At 43.5% G+C, this 21,140-nt stretch overlaps 1 protein-coding gene across 7 annotated transcripts in view; it reads right to left on the reverse strand.

The window, feature by feature from the left end:
• Gpatch2l (G-patch domain containing 2 like) overlaps positions 1 to 15,774 on the reverse strand; it is a 53,477-nt gene extending 37,703 nt beyond the window's left edge. For 6 of the 7 annotated variants that reach the window (XM_041658214.1, XM_041658215.1, XM_041658209.1 and 3 more), the window contains exons 1-2: positions 15,710 to 15,774; positions 13,030 to 13,701 (exon numbers count right to left, since the gene is read on the reverse strand). In XM_041658214.1, the coding sequence (XP_041514148.1) occupies positions 13,030 to 13,691 (662 nt within the window). In that variant the 5' untranslated portion in view covers positions 13,692 to 13,701; positions 15,710 to 15,774. Of the gene's footprint in view, positions 1 to 13,029; positions 13,702 to 15,292 lie in introns of all 7 variants that reach the window. The other variant, XM_041658210.1, reaches the window with a different exon arrangement.
• Positions 15,775 to 21,140: the final 5,366 nt, after the last annotated feature.

Below are 21,140 nucleotides of genomic sequence, written 5' to 3' on the forward strand. Positions count from 1 at the left end.
CAGTAAGTACATGTTAAGAAAGAAAACAAAACATTGTTAGCTGGGTGGTGGCAGCAGCAGGTCTCTTCAATCTCAGCACTCAGGGAGCAGAGGCAGGCAGATTTCAGTGAGCCTGAGGCCAGCCGGGCTACACAGAGAAACCCTGTCTTGAAAAACCAAATAGAAAAGAAAGAAATTATTTCCTAAAGATTTATTTTATTTATCATGTGTACAATGTTCTGCCTGCCGGCATATATGATTGCAAACCAGAAGAGGGCACCAGATCTTATTACAGATGGTTGTGAGCAACCATATGGTTGCTGGGAAATGAACTTGGGTCCTTTATGAGAACAAGAACTACTCAGCTATCTCTCCAGGACTCAAAAAGAAAACTGTTAGTACAATTTGCTAAGAAGGAAAAAAAAAAAAGTGGGAGCTGCAAAGCATGCTTGCACACAAGAACTAAGAAGCTAGAGCAAGAAAGAAGTCCTCGCTAGAAAGGCAAATATGTCCCTTCTGAACTAGGGCCGAAGGTGTCCAGCCCTACAGCCCTTCTCACTCATTTCTTGCTCAGAGATTGTTTTTTTTTAAAAAAAATAGATTTATTTTATTTTATGTATATGAATGTTCTGCCTGCATGTATGTGCCTGAAACCCTCAGAGATTAGCAGAGCGTGTCAGATTCTCTGGAACCGCAGTTATGGACGGTTGTTAAGTCACCCTATGGGCACTGGGAACCAAACTCTGGTCCTCTTGCAAGACAAAGTGTTCTTAACTGTTGAGCCATCTCTCCATCTCTGAGATTATGACTCCTAACAAATCAAGACTGTAAGATTTCTGAATAATTTAATCAACTATAAAATGTTAAATTAACACTCATTGGAAACTAACTCATAAGAGGCTAGAGATGTAGCTGAATGGGGAGAAAGCTTGTCTAGCATACATAAAACCCTGGGTTCAATCCCCAGCCCTGCACAGACCAGGTGAAGGAAAGTACACGCACAATCTCAGCACTTGGAAGAGCAGGGAGGAGGACCAGAAATTCAAAGTCATCCTCTTAGATAGCTGAGTTCAAGACACCCTATCTGAAACAAACAAACAAACAAAAAAAAAAAACAGTAAGAAACAAGGGGTGAGGGAGGGAAGGCACCGGTAGGCAGACAGACCAACAGGTAGGCAGGCTGCCCGGCTGACAGCTTTTGTTTTGTTTTGTTTTTGAGACAGGGTCTCTCTACACAGCCCTGTCCTGAACTCGCTCCATAGACCAGGCTGTCATGGAACTCAAAGAGATCCTCCTGCCTCTGCCTCCCTAGTGCTGGGTTAAAGATGTTCACCACCACACTGATACCTTTCAGTAAAAACAATTTTCTTTTAGCACCTTTGTAGACAAGCTCAAGAATGCAAGATGTCAGGCTCCTGCATATTCTTTCCCACTGCCAAGCCTTAAATGTTTTTCTAACTTTGTCAGGAGCCTTCTGACTGGACAAGGAAAAAAAGCTGTATCTCTTTTCTGCTCAGAGAAACTGATCGCACCTCTGTAGCATCCATCTCACGTGTGGTCCTCTGAAGCTCAATAGGAAGACAGAATCTAGCCTCCGAATCTTCAGATAAAAAGGAAAATTAGCCTACAAAGAGCAGATAATGCAATGCCAACCAATTAAAGAGACAGCATCTCGAGCAGCCTCTGTACCTCCTGGTTTTTGCTCAGGAATTATCCTGTCCCTCCCCTCTCTCATGGGCTTATGAGATCCAAACCTACCAATGTACACACAAACTCTTCCTAGGCTCGCTCTAAAATAATGGAGAGAACTACATTACTTTGCACAAAAATTCCTCAATCCAATCCTAAAGTAGGAAAACAAAAAAGTTTCTAATAGGAAAGTAAAAGACTCTCTCCCCATTAGCCCAGTTATATGTTTACCAGACACTGCTGGTGTCTGCACCAAGCCTAGCGAGAATCATCTCAATGGCAATTTAAATGATGCACTTGATAAATCCTCAGGGTCAAAATAACAGCAGAGGAATACAAAGAATTAGGAGAGTGCTTTCCAAAGACAAATATCTTTTTTTAAAATATTTATTTATTTATTTGTTTATTATTGTACACAATATTCTTTCTGTGTGTATGCCTGAAGGCCAGAAGAGGGCACCAGACCTCATTACAGATGGTTGTGAGCCACCATGTCGTTGTTGGGAATCGAACTCAGGACCTTTGGAAGAGCAGGCAATGCTCTTAACCTCTGAGCCATCTCTCCAGCCCTAAAGACAAATATCTTTCAATTAATAAGGATAGTATAGGTCTAGAGTTTAGCCTTACAACACTAGGAAAAGCATCCCCTTTTAACAGCTGAAAAAATGTCAAAAAGAGTCACGGGGGGGGGGCGGTAAAAGGAAATTTAGTGGAGTCTAAGAACAACTTGGAGAAGGTGAGTTCTCTGGTTCACTTATTTATTTGTGTATGTGTGTGCATACACTTATATGGTGGTCAACAGGACAACTTCTGGGAGTTGCTTCTTGTCTTCCACCATGTGGGACCCAGAGATTGGACCCAGAGATTGAACTCAGGTTGTCAACCTTGGTAGCAAGCACCCCTACCCACTGAACCATCTCGCTAGCCCTATGGGTTGTCTCCTTTCACTCTGTGTGATCCAGGGATAGAACTCAGATCATAGGCTTAGCAGCAAGCACCTTCACCCACTGAACTGTCTAACTGACCCCATACTTCTCTACAATGCTTTCCACTTAAAAAATATTTCCATATTTCACTGAGCAGCATGATCACCATTTTAAATGAGACACAAAATTAGAGCCTGGAGTTTGGACCACCAGCTGTATTATCTAATTACTACAGCATTATTGGAAAAGCAACTGAAGCACAACCAAACGAAATAACACAAGTGTAAAGAAAGCCAGCGTGGCCAGCACCGCCCACCTATTAGAATGAAAAGAAGGTGGTTGGCGCATACACATCACTTACAAGTAGCACTTTGCTTTATCACACATCGTCCAGCACACACACCCAAGCTTCCCACCAGAACTGCTTTGTAATTAGAGGCTCTCTCAGTGGAGCAGATGATTAGGCACATATTCACATCCACATAAGCATGGATCACAGGAATGAGCCCCATAAACTGCCCCCACACTTCGTCTACTATAACCATCTCGGTCCATCACTTAACAGTTCAGCATTATATCCTCAGAAGTGACTCAATGGCTTCTGTCTCTAAAGTGTTCTCTCCAAATTCCGAAAATGAATTGTATGTACTTTTACAAGACTAAAGGTTATAATTTCAAGTGAGTCTAAGGTCTCAGTTTTAAAACTATGGTATCTTTATTTTATAGGAAAAACCAATTGTTTGGGTTTTTTTTTCATTTTCTCAATTTGAAATTCATGCTTATTAGAGAAGGCTGAGCCAATGAAGTAAAAACCCAATTTCAGTAGAGAAACATCTTCAGCAGTCATTCTCAACTAGAGGCAATTTTGCATCCCTCTCAGGGTCATTTAGCAATGCCTCCAATTTTCTCCCTCCTATACTGGGGACAGAAGCCTGGGCCTCACCACTGAATGTACATACACCACCGCAGTCCTTGGAAGCATTTTTCATAATAATGGCATTTGAGTGGAGAGAGAGAAGTACACTGGTGCTTGCTGACCAGACAGCCTAACTGAACACCAGTGTCAGTGACAGACCAAAGGCTAAGGAGGGCAATGATAAAGGAAGATACCAATGTCCTCTTCTGGGCTCCACACCCAGCTGTGCACATCTGAGTGCACATATTCACACAATACACCACACACACACACACTTGAACTATAAAGTTAGCATGCAGGTTTGTTGTCCCCATTTATTAGCCAAGAAGCTTAAGACATTATCTCTTACATATAATTTTTATATATTTAAAACTAAAAACAGAAATATATGGCTCTTATGATTATTACAATAAGAAAAGCTTTGAGGTTAATCTTTCAAATTTCATAATAATGTATTTAACAAAAACTTTAAAAATATTTTAGAAGCACTGACCCAAGACACCCCTACTCTTCCCCTCTATTTCCTACCATGCTTCTGGGTAGAGATGGAGACTATGCAACTGCAGGTCATCATGAGCCTGAATCCATCTAGATGGTACCACAAATGCAGCCAGCAACCTAGCCAGTTCACGTGAAAGGGACTAGGACAATTGTGTCGTTTGCTGGGTACACTAGGCTGTGGCTGAGCTCAGAGAAGCCCACCCATCCTTTAAAACATTGTCTACCTATTTGTAGCATTAACATCAATTCACCTTTAGTTGGGTAAGGGTTCATTTTTAAGGGACCTACATTTCTGAAACTTTCTTTTTAAACAAATCTTACTTTTTACATGTATGAGTGTTTTGCCTATATGTATGTCTGTGTATTATGCATATGCTGGTGTATGTAGAGGCTAGTAGTGGGTGTCAGATGTTCCTGGTATTGGAGTTACAGGTGGTTGTGAGCTAGCATGTTGGTGCTGGGAATCAAACCTGGGTCCTCTCAAAGAGCAGCAGTGTTTTTAACCAATAAGCCCTCTCTCCAGCCCCTATTTCTGAAGCTTTTTGTTGCCTTTCCGCATAAAATTTATCTTTTCTATATGTAAGAAGAAAATAAAGCTTTTCTCCTCTAAATTTTGCCAGCAAATGCAGCCCCTCACATTTATCACTGGGGATGAATGCAATGGTATTTTCATCCCTTTTAGGATCTGTCTTCATACCTGGTCCAACCAGACTGCCAATGCAGAACTTAAAACGCACTACCAGGACATGTATGGGGAGAGAATTGTTTTCTTTAGTTATCAATTTTAAACTCAGGTTTAATTTTTTTTCCCCCATCAGTTGTATCTCTTAAGCCCTTCTTTGCCAATGTCTTGGTTCTTCACTGGGAGGATACACGCACTGACTGGGCTCTGATTTCTTACCCTCCAGACCTGATGTCCTCTCTCACCATCTGCATTCTGAGAAGACTCGGAAGTTTTCCATATCATCAATTCTGTCCTTCACTTTGTAATTACAATTATACCTTAAATTTCCTTGTACGTTTTTCTCCCCAATACTGGTTGTCTGAATACTCACCTTCCAATTCTGTTTCCTATTTCAAAATGATTCTATCTGTATCCTGGTGAACACTTCCTATAATATTCTTCTAATTGTCACTGCAGTCTTCAAAGGTTTGTTCCTCCCCTGGACTTTGAGAACAATGTTCCCCTTTCCATCATTCTACAGAATGTGTTCAAAAGCCTCTTTTTCTTTTAGTGAACATGTCCCAAATTATTTGTAATATTTCTCCTTTAAATAAATGAAACTAGACAGAATTTAATCCAATTCCTCTGACCTCATGTTCTAGCATGCTTTTAGTCATAAATCACTGTATAAAATTCCACATTTCATTATGATATCTTTATAACTGTATACTACATACAGAGCTCCTAATCACCCCTCCCACAGGCTTTTCCTCCCATGCTGGGCCCCTGCCCTTTCCTCTTCCCAAATGGCTGCTCCACAGCTTTCAAGTCCTTTTGTTTGTTTCTTTGTTTTGTTTTGTTTGTTTGTTGAAAAAGGGTTTCTCTGTAGCTTTGGAGCCTGTCCTGAAACTAGCTCCTGTAGACCAGGCTGGTCTCGAACTCAAAGAGATGCACCTGCCTCCCAAGTGCTGGGATTAAAGGCATGTACCACCGCCACCCGCTCAAGTCCTTTTTAAAATGTCTAGATTACATATAAGAGAGAATACTTGTTTTTCTGAGCCTAGCTGACTTCATTCAGCATGATCTCTAGTACCAGCCATTTTCCTGCAATGATATGATTTCATTATTCTTAATAGCTAAATAATATTCCATTGTGTCTGCAAACGGTATTTTCTTTACAGCTAGGCTGAGTCTGTAACGTGACTACTGTGAAAAGTGTCACAACAAACATGGGCATAAAGTATCTCTGTCCTGGGCTGGCATGAATTCCTTCAGGTAGATAAGCAGGAATAGCAAAGCTGGATCATTAATTTTCTTAGAAGCCTCCATACTGATTTCCATTGTGCCTGCATTAATTTACATTCCAAGACAGTATAAGTGTCCCCCAACCCCATCCTTGCCAGCATTTGCTATTGTTTGACTTCTTGCTGACAGCCATTCTGACTGAGGTAAAAACTGAGTGAATGTCAATGTAGTTTTGATTTGCATTTGCCTGATGGCTAAGGATAATGAACATTTTTTCACATATTTATTGAGAGTTTGTACTTCTTTTTAGAACTGTCTGCTCAAACAATATGCCCATTTACTGCCTGGATTATTTGTTTTGGTGTTTACTTTTCTGAGTTCTCTGTAGACTCTGGGTATTACTGGGAAGAACAGTTGGCAGATTTCCTCCCATCCTGGAGGCTCTCTTTATTCTGATAATCATTGCTTTTGCTGTGCAGCAGATTTTTAATTCCATGTAATCTTATTTGGCAAGTTGGGGATTGTGTCCAGTTATTCAAAGGTCACTGGTTACTATCTGTCCAAGAAAATATACATATATGCCCTCAGGCCCATTCTCCTTGGCCTGACCCACCCCTCACCAAGAGGCAAGAGGAGGCCTTTACATAATTCCCAGGGCTACTGGGTTTTCAACTCACACAGGTCTCCTAGACTGACACTGGATCACCTCCCTACCCTCACTACCTGACTCTCACCCCAACCCACACCAGCAATTTGTAACAAACTGAGGCATAGGAAACACGACAGTCTAGAATGCACGCACTACAAAGAGGATCTTTCTCCTTTTCTGGCCATGCAATACTAAACTGTATGCTTGAAGGCTCAACTTCCCCTGACTGCCTCCTACACACAAACACCAAACACACTAAAAGAACCAGACTTCCCTATTCACAGAAAACTGAAAGATATAGGTTGGAAGTGAAGGAGGAAGTTAACACACCACCTGAGACGTTCTGGCCATATTTGCATTTCTGAACCCAGGGTTGCCTGGGGAGAATGCACACAAGGTCTTGCATTTTCAGGGCAGACAAGATTACATTTCACAATATACCAGCCTGCAGCAGAGGAAACCTGTCTGATAGGTTAGCTCTCATCCTGGTTTCAGGTAATGTGAGTGTGCAAACGTTTCATTTTTTCCTGTTGTTTTCAGCTTCTATTACATTTGCTTGATGACTGATTGGGGGGGGGGGGCGTTTATGAGTGTCACAGGGCATGTATGGAGGTCAGAGGACAACTTGTGGGGAACTGGTTCTTTCCTTCCACCACATGAGTCCTGGAGATCCAACTCACGTTCTCAGGCTTGACGGCAAGCAGCTTCACACACTGAGGCTTCTCACTAGTACAGATGTCTGATTTTTCCTAAGTATTATAGTAGGTAGTTGAAGTTGTTTATTAGATGCCTTTTAAAATACAAATTCACAGAATTCCTAACAGCAGGCAGACTAAGAAGCACAGGCTCTCCAGGGGTCCTTAAAGAAGTGCTCCAGCTTATTTCTCTCAGCTCTGGGATAATGGTAATGGACATCAAGCCCATGCTGGAATCCCTAATTGTTGCAGTAACCTAGAACTCAGGACTCAATGAAATGATCCACTTCATTTTCATTTTCTGCTCTATAATATTATATATTTACTGTTTAGATCTGTACTTTCTAGCAAAGCTCTTTTTGGAAGGGAGGCTTTAAGAGACAGACCTTCAAATACAGTCATATCTCGTGTGCCTCCCTGAGTGTCTTGGGACTGTTTCTGAGGATGCACTATCAGAACAGACTAAGTCTACATAGCAGTCTGTGCTAGTCTTCCAGTACCTTTCAGTGAACGCTGTCAATAGCTGCAAAGGTAAGTATTTACTTGGTCGGCATCTCTGTTTACAGAAAAGAAAAACAGAACTTCCAACACTACATATTTTCTTTCCACTGCCCCAGTAACCCCTGATTAATGACCCCCAGTTGCAAAGGAGACTACTTACCTTAACCATGAAATAATGAATGCTATTGATCCAACAAGCTACTGCTATAGAATGTTATTGATCACCCAATCTTTGGTTAAAATGGTCCTCATTTAGCAATTTCACTGTCACAAACACCTGGTGCAAAGCACACTCATAATTAAAGAATTTGGGGCAGTTCAAGGGAGAGGTGATGGACAGAGATCTCAACTTCCTCCCATTTATTCTCGCTTCTGAGCTATTGTTTGTGTCAGAAAGGATATTGATTTTCTATAAAAATAAGAAAACAAGAGGCACCAAGGGGCTGCAGAAGGTCAGCTTGGGCTGGGGAAGGAGGGGACAGGCCTAGCACTCCCTCTCTGTCACTTGCCTTCCAAGAAAAGGGACTATTTTCTTTCTGTGAGACTGGCCTCTAATCCATCACCTGAGGAGGCTCTTGATGAGACCAATCTGCTCATAAGAGAACTAAACTGTATGTAAGAGCTACATATACATACACTGCACTGCTGGAGAGCAGAGAGCACCAGCTAAGCTCATCACTTAGGGACAAGTGATACTCGGAAAATCTGAACAAAGTAATGATATTTGAAGGAACTAATTTTACAAGATTTGTAAAATCTCAGAGTGTTTACTTCCATAAATACACAGAAGACATTACAGTAATAACTTGATCTTTACAAAGCATGAATAAAGTTATTATGTAACACCCATTTCTAAACCCTCACAAGTCTTAGCTGAAACACAACTGAAGAACAGAACAGAGAAAGAAAAGCAGAAAGAAACAGCAGCAAGGCTTTAAACTGTTAGCAATTTTTAATTGCTAGCAATAAGCAAATTTAAGTAAACTAGAAATAAAGCCAATTAACATACACGTAACCAAATCCAAAGCACTTAATACATCATTTCTTAAAACACTACCCACAGACTAGGCTAAGGTTAATAATCAACTTCTTATCTCAGTAATTTTACAAGGTGGATCAAGGTTAGTAAGTTTACAGGGCTGATGGTGAGAACCCTCAACATGACTGACAGGAAGTAAAGTTCAACACTTTGATCTCTATGTGACTGAAACATGGCACAGCCAGGCAGCTTCATTAAATAGCAGCCACAGGGATTCTTGAAAGGACTTCTTTTAAAGCAGAAGGTAGGATAATTTTGACATAATCAACTTGCCAACAGGGAGTAATACACAAATCATAACTATTTTCTATTTGCAGTCTAATGTTAGCCCTGCTTATAAAATGGGCCTTGGGGGAGGCTCAGTTTCAGAGTACCTGCCCACCATGTACAAAGCTCTGAGTTCAACCCCCAACACTAAAGTGAAACAAATTAGAAGCCACAAGCCTGTAATTCTAACATTTAGGAAGCTGAGGCAGGAAGATTGCAAGATGCAAGTCATCCTGAGGTAAAGACCCTATCTTAAATAATATAGTAATAATGAGTAAAAATAAGTAATAATGAAGAGCAGCTTGAAAATTGAAAATTTTTATTCTACTTCAATGATGAGGAAAGTTTGGACATATTCTGATGCCAGAAAATAAGAAGCACCCGTCTCTCGACAGAATGTGTTTAGGGGAAAAATACAAGGGCATTTCTATTTGTAACAACAGATAAATGGAGACAAGTCAAGAAGTGATTTAACATTCCTTTAAAAATTTGATTCTCTTTATTCATTTTTAAAAACAGAGTATCGTATAGCCCAGGCTGTTCTCAAACTCATTGAAGTAGCTGAGACTGGTCTTGAACTCCTGGTCTTCCTGTCTCTACTTCTTAAATACTGGGACTAAAGAATGCGCCACCATGCCTTATAATTCAATTACACATTTCAAAGACTTTTTCTCAGTGTGTGTCCATTACTATTGCCATAAACCCACCACCTAGTTTCCCTGTATTTTAAAAGAAATTTGGAAATATAAATGGATAAATGAAGGTGGAATTATTTAGTTTGGCAGGAATCAGGGAGAGAAATCTCCTAGGGTTTCCATACCCTCCTGTAACAGCGTCACCATGCTAACTTAACAGTGAGGTAAGTTGTCCAGACTGTGAGATATCTTCCTGTAAAGCAAGCACCTCTTCTGGTCACTACTAGGATTTCAGCCTCTCCCTGCTTCAGCATGGGACTCCTGGGAAAAGTTTAAACTTTTGGGTCCATTGTTTCAATAATCTTAACAGTGGGCAGTGAGAGCACAAGGGAGCCTTTTAAGGTGTGTATGTGAGTGTGTGTGTCCAGAAAAGCGTATTGGATCTCCTTAGAGTTGGAATTACAGGTACATAACCCAGTGTGGGTGCTAAGAACTGATCTCAAGGCTTTGTGACAAGTACTCTTAACTGCTGAGCCCTTTATCTAGCCTCCAAGAGGGTCTCCTTTTAGAATCCCCCCTCCAGCCACTGTTCACACAGGATCAATGTCACACTGCCACTCCACCCACTATTTCTTCAGTGATAACAACTTTGGCATCCCTATCTCTACAAGTGTCTGAAGTCCTGGCTGGGGGGAAAGCCCACGGAGGAGAGTCAGGTCTCTTCAGTGTGAAAAGAAGATCAGTGTGAAAAGAAGAATTTCATGAGAACTTTTGTTGACTTCAGTTTCTCCTGGTTCTCAGATTAGAACCTAGAGCCTGACAGCCTGGGATAGAAAGCTAGAAGACAGACGCATCACTGCTGGACCACAGGCCCAGGCCCTGTGCTTGGAGCTGTGCTTAGAGAAGACAGCTGACAGTCTCTAGCACACACAGTATCTTCAAGTTTAACAAGAAATTCCAGAGAAGAAAAAGACACAAACAACAATCTAAAGGGCCATCTTAAGTCTGCATTCTCAGTTCTAAGAGTCTAAGATGTCAATGCCTGATCTTACAGTACCTTGAATGCAGAAACATGTTTCAGAATCATAAAGGCTACATGTTGGCTAAGCAATTCTTGTTTGATTAAAAATAGTATGAGTATGAGGGAAGAATACCTTTATAATCCAAAAACTACATATAAATTAGATAAACAGGACTCAGAATCAAACTTAGAAGAAAATTACAAGAGTCAAATTGTAAGCCTACTTCAAAACAGCTGAACACACTGGCAAAATAGAGTTAGTAAGAAGGCCGGGCGGTGGTGGCGCACGCCTTTAATCCCAGCACTCGGGAGGCAGAGGCAGGCGGATCTCTGTGAGTTCGAGACCAGCCTGGTCTACAAGAGCTAGTTCCAGGACAGGCTCCAAAACCATAGAGAAACCCTGACTTGAAAAAACCAAAAAAAAAAAAAAAAAAAAAGAAAAAGTTTCAAAGTTAAATTCAAAGGCATTCAGAAAAGGAGGAAGCACACAGACCTCCATGGCTTGTATTGTTACCAACACAGCCTTGCCTTGGTGGACCTAAGCTTTGTGCCTTTGAGGGTAGGAATTTCAGAAGAACACGGTCTTAAGAAAGGTTATTTGTGCTACACTGTAAAACATAACAGGTAGCCAAACCTGGTGAAATATGACCTTGGAAATCAGTTTGACTCTGTCTGAGCACTAGGTGACCCTGGCAAATTACTCAAACTCTAAACCTAGTTTTCTCTTCTAAAAATACAAATAATGAGGTTCTACCATAATTGTAAGGAATAAATAAAACTATTCAGCAGACACGCAGTACAGTGCCTACCATACAGAGTATTTAACAAACTTGCAGTGCTCACCCCACCTAACGGCCATCCCTGACAGCATCCGAGTGGACACAGGAAGAAGGGTAGCAACATGGCAGAGCTGCTAAACATCCTGCAGTGTGTCACAAAGAACTGCCCCAGACACCAAAGGCATCCTCACGGAGAGGTAACATTTTAACTCTAGTAATAATATTCAGGTATCAGGCTGCCAAGTATCCATGTTTGCAGGGTGATCTGACATGGAGAGAAGTGAGTTACCAAAACTACACTGACATTTTAAACATGCAACCACCAGAGTACTTTATCATGTGATACAAGATTAAAAGGACTCACGGTGTTATTTTCAAACCACACTATATATGCACACAACTTAAATGTCTGCCATCAGGAAACACTCAAGGACTGATCAAGATAGCTCAGTGAGTAGGTTAAAGCACCTGTTGCCAACGCTGATGACCTGAGTTTGATTACACACAGATACATACACAAATTCACTCAGTCACTCACCCACTCAGAGGCAGGCAGGTGGGCAGGCACTAAAGAAGCCATGAGATGGCTCAGTGGGTAAAGTGCTCACTGAGTAAGCATGAGGACTTGAACGTGGATCCCTAACATCCACATAAAAGCTTGAACGGCAGTGCATGTCTATAATCTTACTGTGAGAGCTGAGACAGGTGGATTCCCAGGGCTTGCTGACCACCCAGTCAAGCCACTTGGTGAGCTCTGGCTTAGTGACAATTTCCACAAACAAGGTGAAAAGTAAGAGGAAAACATAACCATTCACTTTGGGCCTCCACAGGCACATGCATACATGTACACAAACACACACACACAAACTAAGAAATGCATGCAATACAGTCAAACTATAACTAGCAGAAAACAGAATTATAGCCCCAAAGTATAGAAAGTCATGATTCTCATTCTCTCTCTCTCTCTCTCTCTCTCTCTATCTATCTCTTTTGAGATAGGGATTCTCTTAACAGTCCTGAAACTTACTTTGTAGGCCTGGAATTCACAGAGATCAATCTGCCTTTGCCTCCTGAGTGCTGGGATTAACGGTGTGGGCCGATTCTTAAAGAGCAAACCTAGCTTGCATCTGTTTACAAACTGCCTAGACCTGGCACCCTGTGCTTTCTCTGTCATAGCTGTCAACACCAGCTCTTGCTGATACTTTGATTCTAAATAGCAGCAGCTTTGTATGAACGGAATGATATAAAAAACAGCAAATTATTTTTTAAGACAAATTCCTGGTTTAAAATACATGTTTGAAATTATTTTTAGGCTTAAACTGTTTGTTACACACAGCCTTCTTGACACAGAGAAACAGATTCGCAAATGGCACTTTGCAAAGCAGCTGACTCCAGGCAGCCAGCCTACAAAGGCAACACTAGCATGGCCTGCTTAGAAGAGAGTGGAACTCATTGCAGGCCTGGGATTGCACTCCAGAGAGAATTCACCAGGGAGACCTTTGCTTTAGGAGGGGCGCTCTCACCATTCTGACATGTTCTCATCAGAGCCCTGCTTCGCTTCCTCCGCTTCACACTCCATCCTCTCTTTCCTTCCTGTTCTGCTTAGGAAAGTCCTGTTTTCTGTGGCCTCGCACAGCCCATGTCCTGATGAGGTCCAGGGAGTGTTCTCCTTCCAGCGGGACAAACGCTGCTTCTTGGCAGATTTGAACCTGCAGCCTCTCTCATAGCTCCAATCTGACACCTTCAGCTTCTGCTGAAGGCTGGCGGCCACCTCTGACGTCACTCTCTTCACCTTCCGCCGGCGCCTGAGTGGTCGGCAAGGCGCATTTTCGGTAAAGGAGTCAGATTCATGCCAAGAGTGTGGCTTACTTCTAATGATGGCACTGAGAGCTGGGTGCCGTTTGCTCACCACTGTATCATCAGAGTCACTAAAATTGGTGAGCGGAGCCACTTCTCGGCAGTCCTTGGTGGCTTCATCCAGACTTGACTCCGAGGCTTCACTGAAGCAGCAGGCATGCTCTGCCAGGTGAGAAAAGTCAGACCTGCGTTTCCGGCCTCTGCGCTTCCGAAGCTGCCGTCTCTGCTGCCTGGGGCTCAGGGCCATCTCCTCCCACAGCTCACCAAGCTTACTCTGCTCAGATGTCTGCTCCAAGGCTGAAGCTAAGTCATGTACCAGCTCATCCATGAGGCCACATCTGCCAGAAAGAAGAAGAAGAAAAGCTTGAAGAGCCTGGTGTTTCCAGTAATTTTATAAAGCACATAATGGCACTGTGGCTCCCTGCCAGGCTATGGGAAATAGACTCCTTTTATCCACTGCAATCACCACTGTTTCCAACATCCATGCGCCCGAAAGCCACACACATAAGGCGTCTGGCCCTCGTTTCATTACATACCTGAAACCGACATATTCAATGGCTCACCAGATGATAATTGGGACATTAACAAAAACAAACAAAGCTGCTTCTTTCCTCCAATTAAATGTGTGCCTTGATTGCCTGAACATGAGAAAGTGTCTCACCAGAGAGGGGCAGCTCATCACACGACTTCAACACTATGGTAGGGAGAGCTAAGGGAGCACTGGACAGAATCTAGTCACAATGGAAGGCCAGACAGTGGTCTGGGATACCCACAAAAGACGCTTGCGGGAAGGAGGAGACAAAGATCTGAGTGGTGGCTATCAGGAAGGCTTTGCAGGGTTCATAAAGAATCTGTGGTTACCCAAGTAGGTACTCAGAAAGAGGGAAAAAAGAAAGCCTACATCTGGTACTACCATGGTACCAACCGCCACCTGGAAGTTACCAGGTACAGAACACCATAGAATATGGCACTGATTTTTTTATTATGATTATCATTTTAGCATAGTACTTAAGACTACTCATGTTGGTCACCCCAATTATGTACCTTAGAGCCAATCACACTAAAGCAGGACAGGAATGAAACTAAAACATGCAGGGTGACTTCTCTAAGACTTCTGGCCAGCAGAAGCAACACTTTCAAGGCATGAGTGGTAGAGGCAATTTTCAAACTTTCACTTTCAAAAGGAACATCTAATACCATCTGTACAACACCTAAATTTTGTATACTAAAACAGCTTTCTTTCTCCCCAGCTCTTGTTAAGCCCAGAGTACATCTCGGCCATAATCAGAGTTTAAAGCTGAGCTCAGACCATATATCCCTTCATACGATTTACATTTTGCAAAGGACTTTCTAAAAACGGTTCCCACGGGGTCCCTATGTCAACAAATTCAGAGGCAGGGAAAATTTCCCGGTTTATGGGTCACGTCTGCAAGAGCAATGGGGCCGCCACCTAGCTCCAAAAAACTATCATTCAAACACACTTCCTCAAGTGTTAAAAGCCTTGCACATAAAAAGACCATTTCTGTTCAGCAATCGGTAATAGCTTAAAACGCTAGGAATGGGATTTGGAAAGCAAGTGTCCCTAAACCCAAAGTAGAGAAACACGAAGGAACAGCAGCAAATCTAAGCCTCTAACAAAGAACTACGGCTTTGAAACTCAGGCAGAACTGCACAAACTTTAACGTGGAACAAGTGCACTAAACGAAGTGTCCTCAGATGCTGGCGCAGAAGTCTTGCGTCTCACGGGGGACAGAGAAAGCGAGCCCTGGCACACCCACACCTCCAGGCTTACTTTCAGGAGCCTATCCCGAGACACCCTGGTCTGAGTCACTCCGGACGCTGGTGGGCCACAAGCAGCCAAGACTAGCTTAGTCTCCCATCAGTGACGGGAGGAGGGGAGACAAGAGGCAACTTCTCATTTGGACTTACCCGAGACAGGGGGTCAGCTGTCTAGGGCAGAAACTGTCTCAAATCTGGTCCTAGTGACTGGGCTCCCACAGCGAAGGGATGGATGGGAGGGGGTGTCACGGTACCGAGGTGAGAAAAGCCGTGTTTCGGAGGGCTCTCCACCATGCCCAGTACGTCCCCAAGGGCCAGGGAGACCCCTGCTCGGGATACCAAGCCTGAGCTCTCGCTGTCGCCCACCAAAGACCCAGCGAGAGCGGAGGGGACTGTCGCCGCGGAGGCCGCCCGACCCTCAGCGCCCAGGATGAGGAGCCGCGTCTAGGGCAGCAAGGCCCCGCCACCCTCGGTCACTCGCCGCAGCCCCGTAGTGCCCTGGGCCACCCCGCTGCAACCCGGAGCCCGCCAGGCGCGGCCCTGCCTCACGGACATCCTTCCCCTCACCGGCTGCCGCAGCCACTCGCACCCGGCGCCTCCTTCGGGGCTGAAGCTTCTAGTCCGGGTTTCCCTCTCTGACCTCATTTCCGGTCTGGGCCGGAGAGGTGGGGCTGCAACGGTAAGGGAGGGGCGGGCTCTGAGAGGACACACGCCCTCCCTGCACTTCCGCCCTGCGGAACGCCCACTTCCGTTCTGCGGTGGGCGGGCCCCCGGGAAACTAGGAAGTGGGTTAGGAGGGAAAGGAGGGCTGAGACCACACATCTCTCTTAGGTTGCTGACATTAAGGAGAAGTAGGTCACCTTCCTTCTCATTGTTACTCAAGACGTATAAAAGTGTACGTGGCTTGAGCAAAAAACAAGCCATACTGCATTATCACTCAAAGCATAAAAGAAATACTAATACTCTCATCCTAAGTGAACGAAAAAATTAGTAAGTAAAGATAAATTTCCTGTAAAAGACATATGCTCTCTTGACGCAGAACCCCTGTTTCCTCTCCAGCTGTGCACAGCAGCTTCCTTCTGAATAACGCAGTACTGAAAGGAGCCCAAAAGGAAGCAGCTTTACGGCTGGGAGCCTGGCAAACATTACCCTGGCTAGGATCACAGTTAACATCAACAGTTCTGTTGGTAGCACATGAGCTTGGTGTCTAATGTGAATGACACGTTATGGTGCTTTCCTTCCAAAAACCCATAACCCCAGTCTAATCTCTAGAAAGAAAGGAAGGGGAGAGAGAGAGAGGGTGGAAGGGAAAAGAGTGGGAAGGAGGGAGGGAGGGAGAGAGGAAACCAGTTAAAAAAAAAAAAGTATCAGCACCCCCAAAGACCAAGTTCTCAGCACCAACGAGATTTTTTTGTCCCAGAAAGACAAATAAGAGACAGAGATGCCTGGTGGTGGTGGTGCACACCTTTAATCCTAGCACTTGAGAGGCAGAGGCAGGTGGATCTCTGTGAGTTCTAGGCCAGCCTGGTTTACAAGAGCTAGTTCCAGGACAGGCACCAAAGCTACAGAGAACCCTGTCTTGAAAAAAACAAAAACAAAAAAAAGAGAGACAAAGACAGGAGATAGAAGACAGGGGAAAGGGGGAAGGGAACAAGGGAAAGGGGCGGATATTTGTCCCAGAGGGACAAAGGACTGCTCTGGATAGAGAGGAGACAGACGTGGCCCATAGTCAAATGTTGGTTTATAAAGGTGAGAAGGGAAACTCCGTGTTAGGATGAGGTGTTTAAGTTTAATTGAGCATGTTAATTAGGTGAGCCAAAGGGGACTTGTGATATCTGGACTTCAATACTTTGATAGCTAGACCTTGATAGTCGGCCCCAGGAGGAGACAGCCAAATAAGGGAATAGACCTCGGTGGTTAGCTTTAGGAATGTAATCTAAGGGTTTGTAGCAAGGCAGAAGGAATGGGAGAAAAGGGCAAGGCCTGCCAGAGCCATGTTTGCCAGGGACTGGCTGGCCAGAGGCCTTTCAATCAGACCAACTATGTTTGAAAACTAGTCTACAGAATGCCTTACCAATATTCCTTAAATGTTAGATGTTACAGACATCAAAGATAAGGAAAACTGTCTAAGAAACTGTCAAAGCTTAGAGGAGCCTAAAGTGAAACACAGCAACTAAATGCTATGTTGGAGGAATACGGGAATAGAAAAAAGAGAATCAGATGAAGAGTAAATCTGGCTAAAACGATAGACTTTAGTTAATAATAGTAATGTAGTAAAAGTTAATTAATTTCCTGGGTGTTCTGGATAGTTTTATGTCAATTTGACACAGCTAAATCTGTAAGTCCATCTTTCAAGGCCCTGTCCCTGAACCTGCCAAAACTTCACCCCCTCCCCTGAGGAGGGTCAAAGCAGCCCATCAAAAACTTGACCCCTGCCCTGAGGAGGGTCAAGGCAGCCGCCAAAATCTTGACCACTCCCGCAGTGGTCGCGTTTGCGGCTTACAGGTTCCCCTTGAGGCCATCCAAGAGCACAGGAATCCCATTAAACCTGGATGTTCTTTAATTTGGTTTCTTGTGATTTGGCTTGATTGGGAGTTTTGCACTGGCAGAGAGCGCGCATTAGGAATATTCCTAACAAAGTCATCTGAGAGGGGAAAGCCTCAGCTGATAAAGTACCTCCCTCAGAACAGGCTGTAGGCAGGCCTGTAGGGCACTTTCTTAACCAGTGATTGATGAGGGAGGGCCCAGCCCATTGTGGGTGGTATCATCCCTGGTCTGGTGGTCTTGGGTTCTGTAAGAAAGCAGGCTGAGTGAGCCATTAGGAGCAAGGTAGTAAGCAGCACCCTCCACAGCCTCTGCATCAGCTGCTGACTCCTGGACTCGATTCCTATTGAGTTTCTGTCCTGACTTCCTTCAGTAGTGAGCAGTGCTATAAAAGAGTAAGTCAAATAAATCCTTTCCTCCCCACGCTGCTTTTGGTCATGGTGTTCCATCACAACAATGGAACCCCCTAACTAGAACTCTGGGGATGGTGGAAGATGCCTATGATCCCAGCATTTGAAAGGTCAAGAAAGAATTGCCAGTTTGGAGCCAATCTGAACTACATAGCAAGTTCCAACCAGCAGAGCAACACACCTGTGTAAAAAAAAAAATATATATATATATATATGTATATATGTATATATACATATATATAATGATAAAGGTACTATCTAAGATATAAACAAAGGAAAACTGGGTGTGTGTGGTCTATATAAAAATTGTAGACTCTCCATAATTTTTCCATAAACCTAAAATTATCCTGAAAATTTTTTTTGTTTTTTTGTTTTTCGAGACAGGGTTTCTCTGTAGCTTTGGTGCGCGTCCCGGAACTAGCTCTTGTAGACCAGGCTGGCCTCGAACTCCCAGAGATCCGCCTGCCTCTGCCTCCTGAGTGCTGGGATTAAAGGTGTGCGCCACCACCACCCGGCTATCCTGAAATTAAAAGGTTTTTAAAATATATTTATAAATTTTGGCTACAAAATTATTCTAAGGAAAAATTAAAACGGACTTTTAAAAATGCTAAATATGTCTGTTCATATCTGTAGCATTTGCTGCATAAGAAGGACAATGCTGCTGGCTAGAAATAGAAGTATATTATAGGGGTTAGCTAAAGGAATCCTGGAGCATCTATGAAACAGAATTCCTTGCAGCCTCTCAGAACTGAAGTCATGGCACTGGGTTGTCCTCAATAGTAAAGCATGTGCTTAGCATGCACAATGCCCTGAGTTCCATCCCAGCAATATAAATAAAAATTGATGTTTTAGGAGATTATTTGATGACATGAAAAGTTACTGATTTAAGCCAGGCATGGTGACACATGACTTTAATTCCAGCACTGGAAAAGCAGAGAAAGCAGATTTCTGTGAGTTCAAGGCCAGTACAATCTACATAGAGAGTTCCGGGATTGCCAGGACTACATAAAAAGACTCAGTCTCAAGAAAAAAAAAAGTTACTGATTTATAATTGTCTACATTTCTATATATTACATTTCAATAAAAATGACCCTTTAAAGGGTAGAATTTAACTCTTCATACATAAAAGAAGTCAGGACTATGCTTACATAGGAATAGGACCAGATTGTTACTCTATGTAACTTTCCAAATGCTGGATATCATAGTACATGCTTTTAATCTCAATATTCAATAGGCAGAGGCAGGCAGATCTCTGGAAGTTTGAGGCAAGTCTGGTCTACATAGAGAGTTCCTATGTAGACTAGCCAGGGCTACATGGTGAGACCCTGTCTCAAAAAATAAATAAATAAAAATAGTTTTGTATAAATACCTGTATCTCCGATCTGTTGGGGTTGTTTTGTTTTTGTTTGTTTGTTTGGTTGGTTGGCTGGTTAATTTTTCGAGACACGGTTTCTCTGTGTACGTCCTTACAGTCCTGGAATTTGCTTTATAAACCAGGCTGGCCTCGAACTCACTGAGAGCCACTTGCTCCTGCCTCCCAAGTGCTAGGATTACAGGCATGCACCACCACCGCCCAGCTCCACTTTGTTGTTTTATGGATTTTTCAGAACTGCCTGTTGATAAACTGCTTGTGTAAAGAATTAGAAGGATGGGAGCTAGAGAAATGGCTGAGTGGTTGAAGTGCTTGCTGCACAAGTATGTGTTCAGATCCTCAATCCTCACATTAAAAAAAAAAAAAAAAAAACAAGTGTAGTGGGCTGCTCCTGCACTCTCAGTGCAACTCACAAATACCTCGGAGCTTGCTTCTGCGTGCACGCGTACACACACACACACACACACACACACACACACACACAAGAGTTGGGGGAGATGACAAAGGTAACGAATTTGGAGCCAGAGTGACACAGAGACTGAGTAACAAGAGAAGTCAAAAAGAGAACTGGGCCGATGGGGAAATGATTAGTTCCGTTTTGAACTTGATGAATGTGTGACTCCCACAGGGTAGGAGATGTGGAAATCCTCACCAGGTATGCACAGCCATCAGACGGTTGTTCTGCTCCAGTGGCAAATCCTCTCCCACGGGTCTCATCCGTTCCTGTAGTGTCAGTTCCCGCCAGCCATCTACATGGAAAGCTCCCAAATGCCTTCAATTCAGCTTCAGTGTCTGCTTTCGGCTAGATGCCGTGTGTGTGCGCACTCCATCTATAATTTAAGATGTCAAAATGTAGCTTAGTTTCTTCCTCAGTTCCTTTCAAATCTGTCCCCGTTTGGGGAAATGACATTGCCGCCAAGGCCCAAGGCCCAAAGCTTCAAAGTATTTCCAGTTCTTGCTTCCTCCTCCTCTTCCTCTTCTTCCTTCTGTCAAGCCTGATATTCAGTTAATGCTAAGCCTCACGATGCCTGCCACTCTCCCAGCGTTCTCACCCCAGCCATCCTTCTTTGTTTGCTCTCTGCCATGGACAGGGAGTCACTCTGCTGAATGCACAACGACCCACCGCCCTACGGTCCTAGCACTTGTTACCCTCCAGAAAAGCCGTCTTTGGCTGGCACCATAATGAACTTCCTAAGCCATAATTTGGATCGTGTCACTTCATCCATGGTCTACTGCCTCTTGCATCACGCTTGAGCACAGAAAAACCACTTGCTGCTTCCAGAACACCCTGGGGACTTGGGGGTAATTTAAAGGCTCAGAGCCAAAGTCACCTCCATGAAGACTTCTCCTGGCTTCCCCACTCCTCTGCCCAACTCTCAGCATTTATCAGAATCTTTATTAATTGCACTTTCTTCATTCAACCTTGAATTAGAGGCAACTAGGAGCAAGTTTGCCTCCCCCAACAAAATCACTAGGCAAGCAAATATTTACTGAGCCCCTTCGTCATCCCTGGCTCCTGGCTAAGCCCTGGAGATGTGACTACATAAGCAAAACAAAGCCCACTCCACCTCCCTGAAGCCCAGCCCTTTACATCATATGGGTGTGACCCAGAGCTGTGTACAGGGCAGGTGCTTGATAGATTCAAAAATCAAATAAGTATTTGTTTACTAAA

Source organism: Microtus oregoni, unplaced genomic scaffold, assembly GCF_018167655.1.
Source record: "Microtus oregoni isolate MIOR12 unplaced genomic scaffold, Mior012 000009F_ref0000495, whole genome shotgun sequence".
Lineage (NCBI taxonomy): Eukaryota > Metazoa > Chordata > Mammalia > Rodentia > Cricetidae > Microtus > Microtus oregoni.